General features: G+C 42.2%; 1 protein-coding gene across 1 annotated transcript in view; it reads left to right on the top strand.

Annotated features, from left to right (window-relative positions):
• The window catches only part of LOC143974981 (inter-alpha-trypsin inhibitor-like), a 53,631-nt gene extending 31,227 nt beyond the window's left edge, over window positions 1–22,404 (top strand). Inside the window, exons 2-5 of the mRNA XM_077476886.1 lie at window positions 1,862–1,940; window positions 6,331–6,498; window positions 10,275–10,448; window positions 22,152–22,404. Coding sequence (XP_077333012.1) covers window positions 1,862–1,940; window positions 6,331–6,498; window positions 10,275–10,448; window positions 22,152–22,171 — 441 coding nt within the window. The 3' untranslated portion in view covers window positions 22,172–22,404. The remainder of the gene's footprint in view (window positions 1–1,861; window positions 1,941–6,330; window positions 6,499–10,274; window positions 10,449–22,151) is intronic.
• Window positions 22,405–24,314: the final 1,910 nt, after the last annotated feature.

Here is a 24,314-nt window from a genome sequence, read left to right as displayed (position 1 = left end):
CATAGAGACCCGAGAGCTAACTGGCAAACAGATACAGCGCAAGTATAAACCATGTTCGTTCATCTCTAAACACAGAGGTCTATCTTAAGGCCAACTATCCCCCCATGGCAGCCCCAGCCTTGTCCCAGGGCACTCATGGAAATAGCACAGAAGTAAAGGTACCCTATGTGTAAAGCAAAGCTATGCCCAGTGTAACCCAAAATAGCCCAAAATAACCCACCCTGGGGTAGGCCTCTCATGTGACCATTGCTTGGCACCCTTACAAGCAGAATTGGGGTCCCTTCACAAATGGCTAATTTACAGAGTGCAAAGGAAGGCTTTATCACAGGAGAGGCTGAGTTTGGATGGAATAAATAGCAGTAAGAGTTCCTGATATCCAGTTCCCAGGTGAAGACAAAAAAGAATGGGGTACTTTGTAATGGCCGAAAAATTTATACACGTCCAGTTATATGTGGTCAAAGGGGCAACAACCCATCATAAACTATCATGATGCTTCAGGAAATCTGATCTCCAAAATTTTTAAAAAGAGTAAGAAAAATAATTTATTGGACGTTCCCTTTTTGAATTTTTGGTGTATTTTGAGGCTTTTTCGATAATAGGAAAAACAATTTAAAATAGCAACTTTCAATTTTTAAAGAGACATTACACAATACCTTTTTGATTTTTCTTTACCTTTTGCCGTATGTGAAAAAAAATCAAATAATATTGAAAAACGTACAAAAAAAAAAAAAAACTTTAAACAATTTTGTGCGCGGTTTCTAAAATTTTCTAAATAATCCTTTTTTGCCTAATGTTTCTGAAAAACCATATTTAATAACAAAACATACAACAAATACTAACAAAAATATAAGAACAAAAGAAATAGGACATGATAAAAAAAGAGAAGGTGTACACATACTTTACTAACTATAACTAGCCAATTGCAGAGGAAATGATAGCAAGTGAACAAGGTTTTCTAAACTGTCTGATTGTAATTTAATTAGCTGAAAACTGTCAACTAAAGACATGAGATGTATAGATATATTAGGGGATTGTGCCTCCCACTCACTACTTCACCCACCCCCTACTAAATAACTTCTACTAAATGGTCACTGTGCCACCATAGTATCATAAAATTATACACAAAACAATAATTTTATAACAACGTAAGTGTTTGCAAAAATAGCGTCCTTTTTGTGCAATGGTTAGTTCGAACACTCCAACTGTGCCGTCTTAATCACCATTCATCTTCTAATAAAAAGTCCACATGTGTCAACTAAAAAAACAGATCTGTGCCACCGTCACCAAGCAGAATGGCCACTCAGCAGACGTCACTAACCAGTAAGCCTTCGGTTCATTCAACGGATAACCAGTCCTCAATGCACTCCTCCCGTTATCAATTCTTCAACGTCCGTATATTCATGCAAATTTAAATAGAACCAATATAGTGTCAAAGCGTTTCAACTTTAATGGGAAATCAATAAAAACATATTGCACTCACATTTCAATGTGTCTATTGGCCGACACCAAGCCTTTCCAGCAATGAGAAAACCGTTTAAAATCGGGCAAGCCAACGATGTTCCGCACGTGGTAATATTCTCCCCCCACTCAACCGACCTGTTCCTGGCTTGTGTTCAATGATAGTATGTCTCCCACAACTCCTACGCATTTCGCATTTAAGTGTCGTCAGGAAGCTTTTGTAAAGACATGAGATGTCACCCATTTCAGCCAAAGTCTGCTTTGTTTGATGAAAATCATCTTACAATTATGAGATTCGAGGGCTCTTTAATTAATATTATTTCCTCTATTAGTCATATAAGCAGCATTTGGTGTACAATAATTTTCAATGATAAAAGTAAATGTATATATTTTTCTACTACAGAGATTTGCACGGTCAGTGGGCGATGAAGAGGGCTCTGGACACACAGCAGATGACGATATATTCACTGAAAACAGGGCAGGTAAATGATCTTTCATCACAGGCATACAACACACATTGTTGAAGGGAAACTTTTTCTAAGCATACTGTATATTTCATTTGAATTATTTGATTTAATTTTTTTAAAATATTTCACATGGCTTTCAGCATTTTGTGTTTCTCTATTGTATATCGTGACAGGGGGGTTTATTTAGTAAAGGCAAATCTACTTTGCACTAGGAAGTACAGTCTCTTTATATCTGAGGGGAAGATCTGAAAAGAGGCGAAGCTCTGCTGATTTTATTATCCAATCATTTACAAGAAAAAATGCTTTTTTTTATATTTTACTTGCATGTCCCCCTCAGATCTACAGCGACTGCACTTCCAAGTGCATTTGCAGCGCAAAGGGGATTTGCCTTTAGTAAATCAACTCCATTGGGTGTTTAGGTGCATCTGTATACCAGACAGGGCAGTCTGCATCCTGGCTAAATGATTGCTGGTAAAACTTTCTCAAGTTACCCCACAGGCTTCAGATGATTGTCAGATATGTAAGGAAGATCCAGCTTCCAAAACCCAAAAACAAACATGCTCAGATCACACATTCTTGCATGTTTATGCCTATAGAGAGCAGATGTAGAAGGACGTATCTGGAGGTGGATAGTTTCAGTGAAAAAATGATAGAGACTTATAGAGAAAATCCAATGCAGCTAATCATTTCTCACAGGCAGCCATATACAGTATATCGTACCTGGAGAAGTCATACATGGGTGCTCAACCTGTGGACCTCCAGCTGTTGCAGAACTAAAATATTCCTATAGACCACAGGTGTCAAACTGGCAGTCCCCCGGCTGCTTCAGAACTACAAGTCCCATGAGGCATTGCAAGGCTGACAGTTACAAGCATGACTCCCAAAGGCAGACGCATGCTGGGAATTGTAGGTAAAGTAGATGTAAACCACCACATATACTCAGTGAAGTGAACGGCTTCAGATGATAAACAGAGATGAAAAAAATCTCCCTACATAAGTTTTATATGTATATCTGCTGTCTTCAGCTTTATATATACTTTTGAAAGTTCAGATTGTGTTACAGATTTTCTCTTCTTGTTCAGCGGGGAAGTCTGGGCATATGACCAAGACAGCTGATTGGAGGAAAGGCACACACCCCCTCTTCTCAAAGGCAGAGACTCTCAGAGCTGTCCTGTGAGCAGTTTGTCTGCTAATCTATTTATAGCAACCTCCCTGACACAAATTTCAGGCTGGTTTTATCTCCTGTGACAGAGAATTTGTCATGCTGATAACAGAAGAACGGAGCAGGTGAAAGCCACGGACTTAAGAGTTTTGAAGAGAGATAAGAAAACACTGCAGATATATATGCCCAGCTCAATTTTCATGAATCAGGTTTACATCCACTTTAAGCATAGCTGGGAGGGCCACAGGTTGAGCGCCTACAGTAGGTGACAGCGATATTGTGTCAATCTCGCCGCTTCTAGCGGCGAGATCGACACCCTACGAGCGCCGGGCTGGCTCGCATCGGGAAAGGAAAAATGTTTATTTTCCTTTCCCGATAAGCGACAAGCATCGCTGGCCAGGTTGACACTGGTGCGGGGATCCGAAATTGGATTCCCGCCAATACCAGGCACTGTTTGGTATGAATCCTAAGGGAGAACTCCACGCCAAATAAAAAAAAAAACGGCATGGGTTCCCCCTTGGGAGGCATACCAGGCCCTTAGGTCCGGCAGGGATTTTAAGGGGAATCCCCTTCGCCGAAAAAAACCCACGTGGGGTCCCCCCCAAAATACATACCAGATCTCTATCCGAGCACGCAGCCCGGCTGGTCAGGAAAGGGGTTGGGGACGAGCGAGCGCCCCCCCCTCCTGAGCCTTACCAGGCCTCGTGCCCTCAACATGGGGGGTGCCTTGGGGAAGGGGGGGCCACATGGCCCCCCCACCCCAAAGCACCTTGTCCCCATGTTGATGAGGACAAGGGCCTCTTCCCGACAACCCTGGCCGTTGGTTGTCGGAGTCTGCGGGCGGGGGGCTTATCGGAATCCGGGAGCCCCCTTTAATAAGGGGGTCCCCGGATCCCGGCCCCCCACCCTATGTGAATGAGTATGGGGTACAATGTACCCCTACCCATTCACCTGTGAAAAAAATGTACAAAAAAACACACACACAAGGGTTAAAATAGTTTATTGCACAGCTCCGGGGGTCTTCTCGCCGGACTCCTCCACTATCTTCTGCTAGCTCTTTTGCTAACGGAGGAGCCCGGCATTCTTCTTCACCGCCGCCGCCCTCTTCTTCCGACTTCGGGGGTCTTGTCCCCCTCTTCGGTTCTTCTTGTTGGGCCACCGCTTCTTCTTGCAGCTCTTTTACTAGCGGTGGCCCGGTCTTCTGTCGCCGCCGCCACCACCGCCGCCTTCCGTTCTTCTTCTTCTTCTGGAGATGTTGACTCGACGCTCTCTCCGGCCGCAATCCCAGGGATGGGGTGCACGGCGACTTATATAGGGACAAGGGGCGGGGTCATCAGTTGATGTCACATGGTGACCCCACCCCCTTACTATGTCACAGTCCCAGCATCCTCTGGGACTGTGACATCGTAAGGGGCAGGGTCACCATGTGACATCAACCGATGACCCCGCCCCTTGTCCCTATATAAGTCGCCGCGCACCCCGTCCCTGGCATTGCGGCCGGAGAGAGCGTCGAGTCAACATCTGCAGAAGAAGAACGGAAGGCGGCGGCGGTGGCGACAGAAGACCGGGCCACCGCTAGTAAAAGAGCTGGAAGAACAAGCGGTGGCCCGGCAAGAAGAACCGAAGAGGGGGACAAGACCCCCGAAGTCGGAAGAAGAGGGAGGCGGCGGTGAAGAAGAATGCCGGGCTCCTCCGCTAGCAAAAGATAGAGGAGTCGTCCAGCGAAAAGACCCCCGAAGACGGAAAACCCCCGGAGCTGTGCAATAAACTATTTTAACCCTTGTGTGTGTGTTTTTTTGTACATTTTTTTCACAGGTGAATGGGTAGGAGTACATTGTACCCCATACTCACATAGGGTGGGGGGCCGGGATCCGGGGGCCCCCTTATTAAAGGGGGCTCCCGGATTCCGATAAGCCCCCCACCCGCAGACCCCGACAACCAATGGCCAGGGTTGTCGGGAAGAGGCCCTTGTCCTCATCAACATGGGGACAAGGTGCTTTGGGGTGGGGAGGCCGCGCGGCCCCCCTTCCCCAAGGCACCCCCCATGTTGAGGGCACGCGGCCTGGTACGGCTCAGGAGGGGGGGGGGGGGCGCTCGCTTGTCCCCACCCCCTTTTCTGACCGGCTGGGCTGCATGCTCGGATAGGGGTCTGGTATGGATTTTGGGGGGGACCCCACGCCGTTTTTTTTCAGCGAAGGGGATTCCCCTTAAAATCCCTGCCGGACCTAAGGGCCTGGTATGCCCCGAGAAGGTATGCAGGCTTCATGAGTGAGGCGACATTATCGCCTCGCTCTGGCTGCTATAGGAAAATAACATTTTCCTATTGCAGCCAGCGCAACGGTAACCAGCGCGATACTGTCCCACTTGTCCCACTTGAAACACAATATCGGCGGCACCTACTGTATGTAAACATAGAATGATCATAAACCAATGTCAGGTTTATGTTTGGGCGCTGGAGTGGCTGGACAAACCTCTGGTCATACGTAAGCTGACTATATGCACTACCAATGTGATTGTACAATCTCCTTTACACCCTTTTTGACAGCCATGCAGGATTGACTATACAGCCCAGAATACAGACAATGGGGGTTATTTACTAAAGGCAAATCCACTTTGCACTACACTGAAACTGAACGTGCACTTGGAAGTGCAGTTGCTGTAGATCTGAGCGGAAGATCTGCAATTAGGGGAAGCTCTGCTGATTTTATCATCCAATCATGTGCAAGCTAAAATGCTGTTTTTTTTATTTTCCTTACATGTCCCCCTCAGATCTACAGCGACTGCACTTGCAGTGCAAAGTTGATTTGCCTTTTGTAAATAACCCCAATGTGTGTTTGGGACTGTGCAACCACTCTTACATGGCTGTCAAAATTTGACATGTGGCTGCTATGTCTTTGCAGCCACTGGTTCTGCAGCCACTCTATAGACAGCCTGGACGCAGCCCAGGGTGGATGCAGGTGCAAAAACAAAGACAAACTGCAGGGTGGGTGTTGGCACCTATGAGAATGAAGCCTTACAAGAAAAAAAAAGTATGTATACAAAATAAACAAATATGGCCAGTAATAAAGCCTAAAGTTGTTTAGTGCATGGTACTTAACTACATTTTTATCACATCTATGGACAGATTAATTGGATCTGAAAGTGTCACTAAGCACATCCCTATGCATTTGCTTGTATGTGTTCTTGAATATTTGCTTGGATTAACATGGATGCTTAATGCTATTCCTTCCTTCCTCCTGTCAGACTCATGTCACTTGCACCCAGGCCCTGGTCCTTGTTCTGCAAACATCACTCGCTATTTCTATAATACCTCGTCCATGGCTTGTGAGAGTTTCCAATATGGCGGCTGCATCGGAAACCACAACAATTTTAATACTGAACAGGAATGCATCCAGACATGCAGAACTAAGGGTTGGTATATGGTAATGTGGTTACAGCACTCTGCACTCATGAATCAACTTACTTATTCAGGATGGAGTAGAGAAGCAGGAGAACCACTGTCAGGCTTTTATTGCTGTCAAAGTTTGTTGAGGAGCGTTTGTGTTATTTCCTGTTCTAGGGAAATTCTGTTACATCCTGACACACAGTGTGCCACTGGGAGAGAACAAGTGAAACAGTAAAAACTCAAATAATCTAAAATCATAAGGCTCCAATTCAGGGATCCTCAAACTACGGCCCTCCAGCTGTTGCAAAGCTGCACATCCCATGAGGCATTGTAAAACTCTGACATTCACAGACATGACTAGGCATGATGGGAATTGTAGTTCCTGAACAGCATACTGTACTGATTTAATCTGTTGCTTTGAGATTACGCTACATTTCATTTATCATTGCTACGTTTCATGCCAGCTCTATAGAAGGCACGGACTGCACCTAAATGAGGATGGTGCAGATCTACTGGGAGTGAAGATGGCCGAAAAGTTAGAGGGGCTTTAAACTAGACAACAGGGGGGAGGGCCCAGACATAGAGAGATAGCCAGTGTGGAACATATTTCAGTGGGTAGTATTGGTGGCACTAGTGGTAGGTTGACTAAAACAACTAAACCCATTTTAAGTATGGTAAGAAGTCCTATTTGCAACCTTAGGCCATCCAATAAGGAGATAGTAAGCATCTGAACAAAACTATGAGGCATGTTCATTAATGCCAGGAGTCTGGTGGACCAGACTGGAGCTGCTACTGTATGAGGAGTAATTTGATTTTGTGGGAATTTCAGAGACCTGGTTTAGTAGCTCTCATGATTGGCTGGCAACCATTCAAGGGTATTCCCTATATTGCAGGGAGAGGGAGGGTAAAAAAGGGGGAGGGGTATATCTGTATATCAAAATTGAGGGAGGGAGGGAGGGAGGAAACCAAGGAGAAAGTACTAGGAGTATGCTATAGGCCCCCTAACCTGAGGGAGGAGGGGGAGACAGACCTCCATTTACAGTTTTGCATGGTGGCAAGGATGAGAAGTGTCCATATAATGGGGGAATTTAATTATCCAGACGTAGACTGCGTAGAAGGAACCATGCATTCATCTAAGGCTCGCCATTTCCTAAAAGGACAACTTCATGGGTTAGATGGTAAATGCACCAACAAGAAACAATGCGTTACCAGACCTACTGATTACTAACAATACAGACTTGATCATGGATGTAGAAACACAGGGCATCTTAGGAAACAGCAATCACAGGTCAAATCGTTTCAGCATAAATCACACAAATAGGAAGCATAAGGGGAATACAAAGACAATGAATTTCAAAAAAGCCAACTTCCAGAAACTACGCTCCTTGCTAGAAGATACTAAATGGGATAAAATCTTAGGAACAAAGAACATTTGTATTAGCCAGTGCATACCAAAGGGTAATACATTTAAAAGAGCCAATAAAAGCCCTGGGTGTCTTAACGCAAACGTAAAAATTCATCAAAAAAAAAAAAGACCTTAAAAAAATACAAGGCTGAGGGAACATCATCAGTATTCTAAAGCCACATACACACTATCAGATTTTCTGCTGATTTTTTTCTTCAGATTTACCAAAACCATATAATATGAGGTCAAACCTTGGGAGTTTCAATTCGTATGCAATCAGGCAGGCCCTTGCATTGCATGGTTTTGGTAAATTTGAAGACAAAAATCAGCAGAAAATCTGATAGTGTGTATGGGGCTTTATTGTACAAAGAATGCAATAATATAAAGATGTAATCAGGGTGGCTAAGATAGAACACGAAAGGCACACAGCGGAGGAGTAAGAAAAATCCCAAGAAATTCTTTAAGTACATACATAGTAAAAGAGGGAGGACAGATCATACTGGCCCCATAAAGAATGATGAAGGCATTCTGGTTACGAGGAATGGTGAGATGGCAAAGGTTTTGAATGTTTTCTTCTCCTCTAGGTCTTCACAAGGGAAACGGGGTGGGGTGGGGGGGACTTCAGTAACCAAAACCGCAACGTTTATCCTCATGACACGTCACAGGAAGCACCGCCATGGCAGACTTGAAAAACCTAACATAAAACGGTGATTGGGCCAGAAGGCTTGCACCCAAGGGTACTTAAGGAACTCAGTCAAGTAATTGCCAGACCATTGCTCCTAATTTTTATGAACAGTCTACTGACTGGTATGGTAGCAGCTGATAAAAAAGGACCAAGATATAACCCTCGGAACTACAGACTAATTAGCCTAACATCAATAGTGTGCAAGCTCTTTGAAGGGATGATAATAGACAATATACTGTACAAGATTTTAGTAATGAAGTATCATTAGCAGTAATCAGCATGGATTCATGAAAAATGGTTCTTGCCAAACAAATCTACTAACCTTCTATGAGGAGGCGAGCTGCCATCTAGATAATGGAAAGCCATAGACGTGGTGTATCTGGATTTTGCAAAGGCATTTGATACAGTTCCCCACAAACGTTTACTATACAAGCTAAGGTTTGTCGGCATGGACCAAAGGGTGAGTACCTGAATTGAAAACTGGCTACAAGGGCGAGTTCAGAGGGTAGTGATAAATGGGGGGAGTACTCGGAATGGTCTAATGTGGAAAGTGGGGTCCCTCCAGGTTCTGTCCTGGGACCAATCCTATTTAATATATTCATAAATAACCTGGAGGTTTGGATAAACAGTTCACTCTCAGTATTTGCGGACAATACTAAGCTAAGTAGGGCAATAACTTCTTCAAAGGAGGTGGAAAACTTGCATTAAGATCTGAACAATTTAATGGGGTGGGCAACTACATGGTAAATGAGGTTTAATGTGGAAAAAATTGAAATAATGCATTTAGGTGGCAAAAACATGAATGTAATCTACTCACTAGGGGGAGAACCTCTGGGGGAATTTAGAATGGAAAAGGACCTGGGGGTCCTAGTAGATGACAGGTTCAGCAACGGCATGCAATGCCAAGCTGCTGCAAGCAAAGCCAATAGAATATTGACATGCATTAAAAAGGGAATTAACTCCAGAGATAAAAAGATAATTCTCCTACTCTACAAGACTCTGGTCCAGCCACACATGGATTATTCCGTCCAGTTCTGGGCTCCAGTTCTCAGGAAAGATGTGCTGGAAATGGAGAGAGTACAGAGAAGGGCAACAAAGCTAGTAAAGGGACTGGATGATCTTAGCTATGAGGAAAGATTACAAGCACTGAACTTTTTTTCTCTGGAGAAGAGATGCTTGGGGATATGATTTCAATGTACAAATACCATACTGGTGACCCCACAATAGGAATAAAACTTTCCACTAAAGGGCATTTAAAAAGACTTGTGGCCATTTACTAAAATTAGAGGAAAAGCGATTTAACCAGAAACAGCATAGAGGATTCCAGTAACAGTGGTAAGAATGTGGAATGCTCTTCCACAAGCTGTGGTTTCAGCAGGGAACATAGATAATGTCAAAAAACTATTAGATAGGCACCTAAACGACCATAACATACAGGAATATATAATGTAATATTGACATAAAAGCGCACACACACAGGTTGGACTTGATGGAATGGTGTCTTTTTTCAACCTTACCAACTATGTAGCTACCACATACTCCTCACGCATGTTCAGCATAGGCTAAGAGAACTAAATAAATCCTTCCTTTCAATACTGAAGTGTCTGAAAACCAAGACACCTGTAGTTTCATTGGATACCTTTTGTCTAGCTTTGTCCAGCTCACTAAACACCTCTTTTTGGTTCTGGCTTACATCCATTTCTCTCTTGTAGCTGCTTGCCATATTCCAATTGCCACAGGCTCATGCAATACATCGGACACCCGCTGGGCATTCGAAGAGAACCAAAGCAAGTGTGTCACCTTCCAATATGGAGGTTGCAAAGGAAACAGCAATCACTTTTACACAGAGAAGGAGTGCAAAGATTTTTGTGAGGCTCTCATAGGAGGTTGGTAGAATTTGGAGATTTAAAGACATTGTATATTTTTAAATGTTTTCATTATTTTAACTAGTTATTAGTGTAGATATATTACCTGTGTCATTTGTTTGCCTTACTGTGTAATGATGGGCTTGCATGTTGTGACTGCAGTTTGTAGTATCATGGCTGATCGATTCCTCTATGTCCATGTATATTTAACCACCTAGCTTGTCCCTAAGAGGCAAATTCTTGTTCCAGGTCAATCAGTGTCTAGTGTCTGTTGCATTACAAATGTTGGAGTGCAAATGTGATGAAATACATTTCTTCCACCATGGTGAGAGCTCCTTAAAGTGATCGTAAAGTCTCTTTAAAAAAAAATAACAAACATGTTATACTTACTTGCTCTGTTGCAGTAGTTTTGCACAGGGCAGCCTGGATCCTCTTCTTCTCGGGTCCCTCTTTGCTGCTCCTGGCCCCTTCCTCCTGTCGTGTGCCCCCACAGAAAACAGCTTGTTATGGGGACACCGCTCCCTCTCCCTCCTGATTGGTTAACTGACTTTGGTTAAAAGCAGCGTGAGCCAATCACTTAAAGGGGAGTATCTTCATAAATATATAGCATATACAATTGCTAGACAAGCCATATTGTTATGTAATGTTATTCAAAATTATCTTCACTTTTTAGTCTACAGCCGTTGATTTTTTTTCCTGTTAAATTCAATGTAATATGACAACCTGGAGGCCCTTTGTACAAAGTTGATATTCAAAACTTCCCCAGAAATCTAATTTCCTGCTTGTGTGATTTTCCAAGAAGTCTACACTAAGACCTCATTCACATGCATGGCTGATTTTACCGGCACGGGGATGCACAAATGTTGCATGCATCCCCATGTTGGTAGTCCCACAACTGTCAATTAGGGCACAGTGGCTGCATGGATACAGCCGCTTCTCCCATTGTGACATCAATCACCTAAGCAGGAAATTACATTTCTGGGGAATTTCTGTACACCAGTACAGAAGGCCTCCAGGTTGCTATACTGCATTACATTTAACAGAAAAACTACAGTGGCTGCAGACTGAAAAGAGAGGGTAATTTTTAATAACATTTACATTATTAATGTGAATGAGGCCTAAGATACAAGTCACATTTAGGTATGCTGCGCAATAGAAATTATATGTAGCGCTGACACATTTTCGCCTATTAATATGATGTAAATGTTTTACAATGCAAGCCTATGGACAATTAATTCTATAGCTTAGTATTTGTCGCCATCTAGTGGTCAAATACAGAAAGTGCACTGGGATAACTTTTGTTTTCAACCATTGAACATAATACAGGAAGTGACTGTTGTTTTGTTTAGAAGGGTGACCCTTTTTACCGAGGAAGCTTGGTGACCTACCCATGAACACTTTCTCTAGCAGTGCATGCTGGGTAGGACATAAAAGGAATCCGAGAGGCCATTTTAGGTCTCTTGGGATCGCGTGGCCAGCCTGTGAGGATCTGTGCTGAGGCCTCCTGTTACAAGAGGCCCACAGCCATCACAGATCGCAACTTCTACAGCTTGTGTGAGTGACCTGACGGTGCAGGAGATACAGTGACTAGATTGGAGACATCCAGAGACACTCGTTGAGCATTGGAGGATCGGGTTCACCCAGCATAGCAGAATGGAGTGACGGAGCCAGCTGATGGAGAAGCAAGCTGCAGTCATCAGACCAGAGCTACTACACGGATTTCTGATCCAGTTGGTGAGTGGGTCAAAACCCACAGTTTCTTAACTTTCACACGCAGATAGACTCATACACAGGACTCACTGGGATCTATAGTTCCACGGAGGAGGGACTGAGTAACTGACACTAAGCAAGTCTGAAGCCTATCCACTCTGACATTTCCAAGTTTTGTAACCTTGTTGCTAAGTTACACCAGGAGCACCTTTACCTCAACTTAACTTACTTTAACTTGTGGATTAGAGTTACTTTAGCTAGTGAAGACAAGAAAATCAAAGACTGAGTGCTTTGGGTGAGATCTCACGCATGGCTTTAAAAGTAGGTGGGGCTCACAGATATATATATATATATATATAGAGAGAGAGAGAGAGAGAGAGAGAGAAAGAGGGGGAGAGAGAGAGAGAGATGCAACTAATGATTATTTTCATAATCGATTACCGGTAGTTTGCCGATTATTGTTTCAATTAATCGGTTAATAACCTTAAAAAAAAGTGGGTCAAATTGACGTTAATTTTCAACCAAAGTGACAGGAAAATTTGGAAATAATATAAAACTGCTTGGTCAAAGGAATTTTCAGACAGTGTATGTGGTTTTCATTCAGAAATGACATTCATTTTAATAACAGAATGTTAAAACTCAGTGAAAATTTCAAAAAAATTCTTTCATTCAGCGAATGTACAAAGATTTTTCGTCTGAATATTCTCATTTGAAAATTGATCCGTGTGGCCAGCATAAGGCTCGGTACACACCTATGCAGTTTGCGTTTGATCTGTTTCTGCAGTGCTTTTTGCTGTGCGATTTTGATTTATGTGCACGTGATTGGACTGCAATTTGCGTTTTTGCATTTTTTTTGCCCAGATTAAAAAACACAAATTGCTTCAAAAACACATTACATGCTTTTCTGCAGCTTCTCCATTGAAGTATATTGAACCAAAGAAGCACTGTTTTGCGTTTCAATGTCCCTGACCCTTTCCAAATATGCAACGGCTGAAAAAAAGCACAGATATGAATGTGTCCCATAGGAAACCATGTAAATGAACTGTAGTGCCTTTCTGCAAAAAGCACCAATAAATATATAGATGTGAACCAGGTCTAAGACATTTAGTAACATAATGGGGTTAAAACGACTAAAATGAGCCCTTTATAGTAAAAAAAAAAGGAGATAATCACTACTTTAAGGGGTTAATTTTTTTACTGTGTAACTGTGAAAGTAATATTTACAGTAGCGATTATTTGCTCTTTTTGTACTATTAAAGGGCTCTTTTTTTTTTGTTTAACCTCATTATGTCTATCCAAAAAAAAACTGTCAATGACAATCAACACTGCGCTATCCCCAGAAATTGTATACAAAAAAGAGCTGCTAACACGATCACAAGGATATACAATAGTGAATAAATTCCAAATATTAAATTATAGTGTAGCGCTATATAAAAGAAAAAAATATATTAAAACCACTTAGTGATGTGACAATAATGTATAAGTGTCAAGATTAAATAACATTCCGTAGTGCTTCCCAGACTGCACCACGCTTACATGAAATAATGAAAAAATGATAAACCAAAGAAATCAAAATATTGTGAAAAAAAGTCCAATGAATTTATAATATGAAAAAATCCAAAGAATTTATAATATGAAAAAAGTCTTTTATTTGATTCAAATTAAATCCAATCCACACGTGAGAGGAAAAGAGCCATCCACCTTCTTCCTATGAAAACCACATGCAGGCACCCTGTGGTATATCCATCACCAAATAGGATGTAGGCTTACCAGATAGAATGGATCCAAGCGAATATACATTCGAAGGATCAATCAGACTTCAGAATACTCTTATATAGAGTTTATCCAACATAAAAGACTCTCCAAGGAATTTTCAACCAAGTACTCAAGCGATGGGAAAATCTTCCGCTTTAAACTTCAACGCACATTGTAGAACTCATATAGAAAGGAAATGAGGGCCACAATAGTGTAAATCCGTTTAAAAAAACTTTTAATAAAATAAGTAATGAACTTACATGTATCCAATGAATTAAGCGCTTATATCATATAAAAATAGAGCTGCAGTAGGAGTCCCGATGCGTTTCGTCCTCAAAAGACATCATCTGGGGTACTACTCCACTGCAGACCACTTACTTATATACTGAACATACTAATTTGGGCGAAAATTCGATCTGCCTGTGTCACCGCATGTTACTTCCGGTTTGACCTGGCATCCGGCGTGCGTTCCACGCCTCGTTGCCGTGTTATTTTATAACCGACCCCATAATTGTATATCGCCAGATAAAAAATAAAGCCTTTCATAATAAATGTCAAAACCGGCCTTATGAGCATTCTATAATGCAGAGAAGTGAGTATTTAGAGACCGTAACGCTATACACAATACGTCACTTCCGGGTCACGGGTACCAGTGAGCTAGTTGACCAATCAAAGGGCTGACCCACAAATTATTCCAACGTCACTTCCGGTCTTCGCTGGGCTGCGACGGAAGTGATGTCGACCAGACAGAGGCTGAGACGCACCATACCTCCAGTGCTCCCACGTGGGGATGCGTCAGATCCCGGAAGCAATGTGGATAGAAACGCCCCAACGCCAGCCAACAATGGAACGCAAATAGACGTGCGCCGGAGCGCACATTTCATGAACTAAAACTTTATTGTAAGGATACATCGGACATTAAAAATAACGTCAGATAATCACGCTCCACTACCAATTGCTAATGGAACGCAAATAGACGTGCGCTGAAGCACACATATTCAAACAGAACCTATGATAATCCCGGGTCAAAAAACAAATAAGGGGAAAAAAGAAAAAGAAAAAAGAGGCAAAAAAATAATAAATTTGTTTAAAAATAGATAAAGATACACTATCCTCATATTAAAAAGGTAAAAAGATACAAATAACGTAACATATATATTTAGCAAAAATATGCCAAATTATGCTTTATCGGAAGTGTCAAACTATACAGGATAAACAGATTTTTATCACGAACTCATTACAGTGGAACCTCAATCCCAGAAGTTACCAGGAATGGATATACACATGGTAATACACATATGTGCATATAAGACCCACCGTAATTCCTTGTATGCCAGTGAATACATAAGAACATAAGGACCAATGCGTTGACACAAAAGGCAGATAGAATTCTATCCCACAAACATTACGTTACATAAATAGCAGCTACACAGAAAATAAAATATACAGAAAAAACAGCTGTTTGAATTTTTGGGGTTCATCTTATGTGAACAATGTTTTTTCTGTATATTTTATTTTCTGTGTAGCTGCTATTTATGTAACGTAATGTTTGTGGGATAGAATTCTATCTGCCTTTTGTGTCAACGCATTGGTCCTTATGTTCTTATGTATTCACTGGCATACAAGGAATTACGGTGGGTCTTATATGCACATATGTGTATTACCATGTGTATATCCATTCCTGGTAACTTCTGGGATTGAGGTTCCACTGTAATGAGTTCGTGATAAAAATCTGTTTATCCTGTATAGTTTGACACTTCCGATAAAGCATAATTTGGCATATTTTTGCTAAATATATATGTTACGTTATTTGTATCTTTTTACCTTTTTAATATGAGGATAGTGTATCTTTATCTATTTTTAAACAAATTTATTATTTTTTTGCCTCTTTTTTCTTTTTCTTTTTTCCCCTTATTTGTTTTTTGACCCGGGATTATCATAGGTTCTGTTTGAATATGTGCGCTTCAGCGCACGTCTATTTGCGTTCCATTAGCAATTGGTAGTGGAGCGTGATTATCTGACGTTATTTTTAATGTCCGATGTATCCTTACAATAAAGTTTTAGTTCATGAAATGTGCGCTCCGGCGCACGTCTATTTGCGTTCCATTGTTGGCTGGCGTTGGGGCGTTTCTATCCACATTGCTTCCGGGATCTGACGCATCCCCACGTGGGAGCACTGGAGGTATGGTGCGTCTCAGCCTCTGTCTGGTCGACATCACTTCCGTCGCAGCCCAGCGAAGACCGGAAGTGACGTTGGAATAATTTGTGGGTCAGCCCTTTGATTGGTCAACTAGCTCACTGGTACCCGTGACCCGGAAGTGACGTATTGTGTATAGCGTTACGGTCTCTAAATACTCACTTCTCTGCATTATAGAATGCTCATAAGGCCGGTTTTGACATTTATTATGAAAGGCTTTATTTTTTATCTGGCGATATACAATTATGGGGTCGGTTATAAAATAACACGGCAACGAGGCGTGGAACGCACGCCGGATGCCAGGTCAAACCGGAAGTAACATGCGGTGACACAGGCAGATCGAATTTTCGCCCAAATTAGTATGTTCAGTATATAAGTAAGTGGTCTGCAGTGGAGTAGTACCCCAGATGATGTCTTTTGAGGACGAAACGCGTCGGGACTCCTACTGCAGCTCTATTTTTATATGATATAAGCGCTTAATTCATTGGATACATGTAAGTTCATTACTTATTTTATTAAAAGTTTTTTTAAACGGATTTACACTATTGTGGCCCTCATTTCCTTTCTATATGAGTTCTACAATGTGCGTTGAAGTTTAAAGCGGAAGATTTTCCCATCGCTTGAGTACTTGGTTGAAAATTCCTTGGAGAGTCTTTTATGTTGGATAAACTCTATATAAGAGTATTCTGAAGTCTGATTGATCCTTCGAATGTATATTCGCTTGGATCCATTCTATCTGGTAAGCCTACATCCTATTTGGTGATGGATATACCACAGGGTGCCTGCATGTGGTTTTCATAGGAAGAAGGTGGATGGCTCTTTTCCTCTCACGTGTGGATTGGATTTAATTTGAATCAAATAATAGACTTTTTTCATATTATAAATTCTTTGGATTTTTTCATATTATAAATTCATTGGACTTTTTTTCACAATATTTTGATTTCTTTGGTTTATCATTTTTTCATTATTTCATGTAAGCGTGGTGCAGTCTGGGAAGCACTACGGAATGTTATTTAATCTTGACACTTATACATTATTGTCACATCACTAAGTGGTTTTAATATATTTTTTTCTTTTATATAGCGCTACACTATAATTTAACCTCATTATGTCACTGGCCGATTAATCGATTATGAAAATAGTAATCGATTAATTTCATAATCGATTAGTTGTCGATTAATCGATTAGTTGTTTCAGCCCATATATATATATATATATATATATATATACACACAGTGCCTTGCGAAAGTATTCGGCCCCCTTGAACTTTTCAACCTTTTGCCACATTTCAGGCTTCAAACATAAAGATATAACATTTTTATTTTTTGTGAAGAATCACCAACAAGTGAGACACAGTTGTGAAGTGGAACGAAATCTATTGGATTTTTTAAACTTTTTTAACTAATAAAAAAAATTAAAAGTGGGGCGTGCAAAATTATTCGGCCCCCTTGCGTTAATACTTTGTAGAGCCACCTTTTGCTGCGATTACAGCTGCAAGTCGCTTGGGGTATGTCTCTATCAGTTTTACACATCGAGAGACTGAAATTCTTGCCCATTCTTCCTTGCAAAACAGCTCAAGCTCAGTGAGGTTGGATGGAGAGCGTTTGTGAACAGCAGTTTTCAGCTCTTTCCACAGATTCACGATTGGATTCAGATCTGGACTTTGACCTGGCCATTCTAACACCTGGATACGTTTATTTGTGAACCATTCCTTTGTAGATTTTGCTGTATGTTTGGGATCATTGTCTTGTTGGAAGATAAATCTCCGTCCCAGTTTCAGGTCTTTTGCAGACTCCAACAGGTTTTCATCCAGAATGGTCCTGTATTTGGCTGCATCCATCTTCCCCTCAATTTTAACCATCTTCCCTGTCCCTGCTAAAGAAAAGCAGGCCCAAACCATGATGCTGCCACCACCATGTTTGACAGTGGGGATGGTGTGTTGAGGGTGATGAGCTGTGTTGCTTTTACGCCAAACATATCGTTTTGCATTGTGGGCAAAAAGTTTGATTTTGGTTTCATCTGACCAGAGCACCTTCTTCCACATGTTTGGTGTGTCTCCCAGGTGGCTTGTGGCAAACTTTAGACGAGACTTTTTATGGATATCTTTCTTCTTGCCACTCTTCCATAAAGGCCAGATTTGTGCAGTGTACGACTGATTGTTGTCCTATGGACAGACTCTCCCACCTCAGCTGTAGTTCTCTGCAGTTCATCCAAAGTGATCATGGGCCTCTTGGCTGCATCTCTGATCAGTCTTCTCCTTGTCTGAGCTGAAAGTTTAGAGGGACGGCCAGGTCTTGGTAGGTTTGCAGTGGTCTGATACTCCTTCCATTTCAAAATGATCGCTTGCACAGTGCTCCTTGGGATGTTTAAAGCTTGGGAAATCTTTTTGTATCCAAATCCGGCTTTAAACTTCTCCACAACAGTATTACAGACCTGCCTGGTGCGTTCCTTGGTCTTCATGATGCTCTCTGCGCTTTCAACAGAACCCTGAGACTATCACAGAGCAGGTGCATTTATACAGAGACTTGATTACACAAAGGTGGATTCTATTTATCACCATCAGTCATTTAGGACAACATTGGATTATTCAGAGATCCTCGCTGAACTTCTGGAGTGAGTTTGCTGCACTGAAAGTAAAAGGGCCGAATAATTTTGCACGCACCACTTTTCAGTTTTTTATTTGCTAAAAAAGTTTAAAATATCCAATAGATTTTATATCTTTATGTTTGAAGCCTGAAATGTGGCAAAAGGTTGAAAAGTTCAAGGGGGCCGAATACTTTCACAAATGCACTGTATATATACATACAACATATATATATATTGTTTGTAATTGATTGTGTTAAAATTAGTTGTACTGTTGTCCTATGTTGGGATGACAGCACAACTACTGTAATCACCCTTTGAAACATATTTACCGTAAAATACTTTTGGTTAAAGCGGAGGTCCACCCTAAAATGGACCTTCCGCTCATCGGATTCCTCCCCCCCTCCGGCGCCACAATTGGCACCTTTCAGGGGGGAGGGGGGTGCAGTTACCTGGATAATCCAGGTAACTGCACCCACTTCCGGGCTAGCTCTCTGCGGAAATGGGCGTACATTACGCCCCTTTCCGCAAGTGCCCCGCTGCCTGCTGGGAAACACACAGATCCCAGAGGCAGCGGGGACCGTCCTCATTGCGCAGCGCGGCTCGCGCATGCGCAGTAGGGAACCGGGAAATGAAGCCGAAAGGCTCCATTTCCTGATTCCCATACCCAAAATGGCGGCGGCAGCACTCGAGTGTCGATCTAGAGATCGGCTTCGGGTGCCGACATCGCGGGCGCGCTGGACAGGTAAGTGTCACTATTTTAAAAGTCAGCAGCTGCAGTATTTGTAGCTGCTGACTTAAAAAAAAAAAAAAAAAAAACGCGTAGTCCCGGCGGACTCCCGCTTTAAGTATCCAGTTGTGTGGAGTGTTTTCTCCCAGCAGGTGGAGCCAGTGAATCCTGAGGTTACAATACAGGTATATTGCATTACATTATATTGTACTGTATTGTGTTGCACCACAGCTGTGTCAAGGGGAGTCAATTCGGGGGGGGGGGGGGGTTCATTAGCAGAGTGCAGGCCCAAATGAAATTCAGCCGCTCCTTCAGGGGTAAGTGCTACATATATTTTTGGTGAGCTAGTCCCTAAGTGTTAACTACTTCCAGGGCTGGACTAGGATAAAAATTTGACGCTGGACTTCATCCAGACCGGCCCTCTTTAATTTTGCAAACAAGCACAAAAACAGTATATAAACTATAGGCAATTGTGCAAAAAACATAAGTAGCATAACATAAGGAGTCGTCTCTAACCTCTTTTATCATTTCACTTATTCTTCTCTGTATTTTTCTCATCTTTCTCACATCACTGCGTGAAGTTGAGGGTGAGCCGCGCAGCCATTACTTTGACGGGCTTTCCCTGAAACCGGCCCACTGAGCCATCAGCCCACGGGGAAACTCCCTGTAGTCCACATGGCCAGTACATGCCTGACTACTTCCAATTGGAAGCAGACAATGCAGCTTTCCTCATTAAACCTCTTAAAGTGCATCAGCTGATTAAATTGAACACAGGCACTCCTATTCAGCAATCAGTATTCCAAGAACATATTGAAACATACATACTTAAAAGAGAAGTTTGGCTTTTAAAAAAAAAAAAAAAAAAAAAAACATACTCACCTAGGTGGATGCAGCATTGATCCAATGGTGCTTCTGTCCCCCTCCTGCTTTGAGCAGAGAGCCGTGATTGTCAGTTAGTGGCACTCTGCTCTCCCCTCTCCCTCTCACTCGAGCGTGAGCTGTGGGGGTGTTAGGAGGGGCTGGCTCAGGCTCTCAGTGGCCAGTACAGGGTTTTGGGTTAGGCTCTTTCCAGAGCCTGGATGGCAATGGGCAGCATAGTGTCTAAGTGGTTAGCACTTCCGCCTAGCAGCACTGGGACCCTCGAGGGTTCGAGTCTCGACCATGATACTACATGCCTGGAGTTTGCATGTTCTCCCTGTGCCTGTGTGGGTTTATTCCCGTTTCCTCCCACACTCAAAAGACATGCTGGTAGGTTAACTGGATCCTGTCTAAATTGGCCCTAGTATGTGTATGTATAAACCGTGAGTTAGGGACCTTAGATTGTAAGCTCCTTGAGGGCAGGGACTGATGTGAATGTACAATATATATATGTATATATGTAAAAACACTGCATAAAATGATGTATAAATGCCTGTAATAAATAAATAAAAGCAAAATAGATTATTTATTATTATTATTATTATTTAGGATTTATGTAGCACCAACAGTTTGCACAGTATTTTGCAACAAGAGAGCAGACAGTACAGTTACAATACAATTCAATACAGGAGGAATCCAACAGCCCTGCTCGTTAGAGCTTACAATCTAGGAGGGAGGGTCAAGTGATACAAAAGATAGAAAATAAAAGTACAGTTGTTAGGTAATGGCAGAATAGGCTTCTCTGAAGGGAAAAGCTTTCAGAGAGCATCTAAAAGAAAGCAGAATAGGAGATAGTTGGATTGATTGGGGTAGGAAGTTCCATAGGAGAGGCTAGGAAAAAGTCCTGGAGGCGAGCATGTGAGGAGGTGACAAGGAAGATAGAGAGCAGGAGGTCTTGGGAGGAACGAAGGGAAAAAGTAGGTTGGTATTTTAAGACTAGTTTAGTGATGTAGCTGGGGGCCAAGTTGTGGATGGCTTTGTAAGTTGTTGTTAGCATTTTGAATTTATTTGTTAGGTGAGTGGAAGCCAGCGGAGGGATTGACAGAGAGGGGTTAGATTATACACAGCTGAATGTGCCCACCCCACGCCTCATAGCAATGATAGAATAGTTAGCTCTGGTTTACACCAGCAGCTGGTGTGTGGTCTGATAACATTGGTGCCAATTTGTCGATCATGACACTATTTTTTTTGGCAGAACTTGGCTGAAATGTCACAAAGTGGCATTTTAATAAGTTGTACTGGCCACAGCATAGTGCAACACAGTGAAAAAAGGACTGTAGGCTGTATTTTTTTTATACCCATCACCACATGGTAGTATGAACTGGCCTAATAAGATATAAGTCCTTGTCTTTTGTTGGGACTGTCATGGTCAAAGCTACCCAACCCAGTGCATTTGGTGTGCAGGAGCCCTGAATCAGTAATCATAGCTAATAAGCTTGTTAACTTTAAAAGAGAAGTATGGTATTAATTTATATTTTAGAATAATACTTAGGTGGGAGGGCTGGCTCAGGCTCTCAGCGGCTCGCTGAGAGGCTGAGCTGGGTGCCAGTCCAGGCATGGGGGAAGATCCCGACCATATGGTTGTGATCTTTCCCGAGCCTGGACCGGCTCTGTGACGTCAGCCGATGGTGGGCTTCAGAACGAACTGCACTCCTGTGATCCACAGGTGAAGTAGAGCCAAACGAGCTTTAGCTGTACTCCTTTTTAAAAATATGCAAGATAAACTTGACCAAAACACTACTATAATTCCTTTAATAGCTCTAGTTTGTCTTTGTCTTTAATGACCGCCAATAGTGTACAGTTATGATTTCACACTTGTTTGTCTTTTCAGATGAGGAGGGATTTATATAAAGAAGAATCTGTCTGGATGGTTGTCTCTGCATTCTTTACATTACGATTTTATGATCCAACGGATCCTGGGCAAAATTGGTGCCTGACCAACTTAAAGTGGACCTATTACAATTATATTTTTCTACACTTCACATCACTGAAATGTCACAATAAACATCAACCTTATGCATTTTCAAAAAAAGCTCTACCACTTATCAATAAAAAGAAGCCCTTGTGCTTTGCCTTGGCTGTGATTATGGTATCAGTCTTTTTTATGCACTAGGAAGCAGTTCCTCAATCTCTTCTCCCATACTGATCACTCACACTTTGTAGCCAGTTATAAGATGAGAGTCCAGGATAATGGCTGAACAGAGGCAATACTGTACTTCAGCGTGTACAGAGGAGGCAGAGAGCTCAGCCTGCACCTCCCCCCTGCTCTTAGCGGGCTGAGCTCTTTGCCTCCTCTGTACACAGGGGTTAACAAAGGATTGTTCACATTGGACTGTTGCCACTTCACTCCTGAGGAATCCTTGCAGCACCTCAGTGTGAAAATGCTGCTGTACATACCTGTATGGCCTATTTCACACAGTTGTACTTAAGTGTCCATCCGTGTATGCTATTAGCAGCAGTGCTGTCAGCCTGCCGAGCAAAGTCTTTCGGTTGTCTGTCTGAGCTGCCGTCTTGATAGACTTGATTGGCAGATCAACAACCAACTAGAAGCTGGCGATTCTGCTGCTAACTGCAAGGAAGTGGCTTAGTGTTGTTGTCAGCCTGCAACAGGAAGTGTTGGCACTGACAGGATCTCCAGCTGTGGAAGAGGAAAAAGCCTTATCTTGCTTCCATCTAATGATCTACACTGGCCATACACATATCAATCTGAATATAAGCCTATACTGGGCCAAGAACAGGTTCAGTATATCTCCAGATTTCTACTGAGATTATTCTTTAAAGTGGACCTTTGCCCAATAAAGTAACTTTTTCTCTCCAGCTTATTCCCCTCTCCCTCTTACACAATAGCAAAGGGTTTCATCATTTTTGGAAATGTTTAGAAGCTTTTTTGTGCTAAAGTCTAACAATTCCTGTTTCCTTACCTATTCGAGAATGACATAGAGACCCTTGCGGTGTGACATGGACATCCCAGGCGAAAGGGTGTTACTAGGGGGTTGCTTGTGTGCCATGAGATCTGTGCACAAACATGATGCTGGTCTCTACAATGTCCCAGATACCTGAAAACAGCCATCGTGCAATGAGGGAATAGCCTGTGTGTGGACAGACCTGCCGCAGGTATCTACCAGGATATTTCAAGATGGCAGCACAGAAGAAGAATGGTTGGAGGAGAATTTTATGCATTTATTACTTTTTAACTAACTAGAGAAATTATTAAATCTAAATATGAGGAGACCTTGTTCTATCAATATTGACTGTGTGTAAAATGCCACCAGTGGGCGAGTGCTCTGCATCTCAGTGACCTCTGACCTTCTGTCATCCTTTGTGTTTTACAGATGAGATTACTCTTGGTAAACTTTGAGCTTACCCCAGTCCCTCCCTATACATCTCCACATTTCTGTTCATTACTCTACCCTTATCATTATGAAATTAAACCAACCAATAAGGCCAAGCACTGTTGTTTATTTACTTACCATAAGGCATTTTTGCCTGCAATTCCAAATTACCCAATGAGCTTGTTATTCCACTCTCCTAGTATTTGTATTCTGCAGTACATGGTGTATCCCTAGACAAAAGCCAAGAAATTCAATGATGATATGTGATTCCCCAAAAAGTTGGAGCTGGGCTTAAAGCTTTAAAAAGCAGCAGCGGCAGTGGTTGTGTCCTGCATCATAGCAGCTGCCTACCACCTAAATTATACTGATTGACACCAGACAGCTGAAAAGAAAGAGGGGGTCCCATAGCTTTAAAAATAAAGTGGAACTCCATCTACAATATTTTTTATTTTTTGGTCTCAATGGAGCAGGAGTAGTTAAAGGGGTTGCAAAGGTTCTCATTTTTTTTCACTTTAATGCATCATATGCATTAAGGTGAAAAAACATCTGATGCTTACTGGCCCCCCAGCCCTCTTGTTTACTTACCTGAGCCCTCGAAAGTCCCACGTTGAGAACGCACTGGCGTCTCGGCTCTTCATTGGATAGATTGATAGCAGTGCAGC

Source organism: Lithobates pipiens, unplaced genomic scaffold (assembly GCF_037356315.1).
Source record: "Lithobates pipiens isolate NorthernLeopardFrog02 unplaced genomic scaffold, aLitPip1_a1.2 Scaffold_1, whole genome shotgun sequence".
In the NCBI taxonomy this organism is placed as follows: Eukaryota; Metazoa; Chordata; class Amphibia; order Anura; family Ranidae; genus Lithobates; species Lithobates pipiens.
This window is presented reverse-complemented; position numbering and strand designations above follow the sequence as displayed.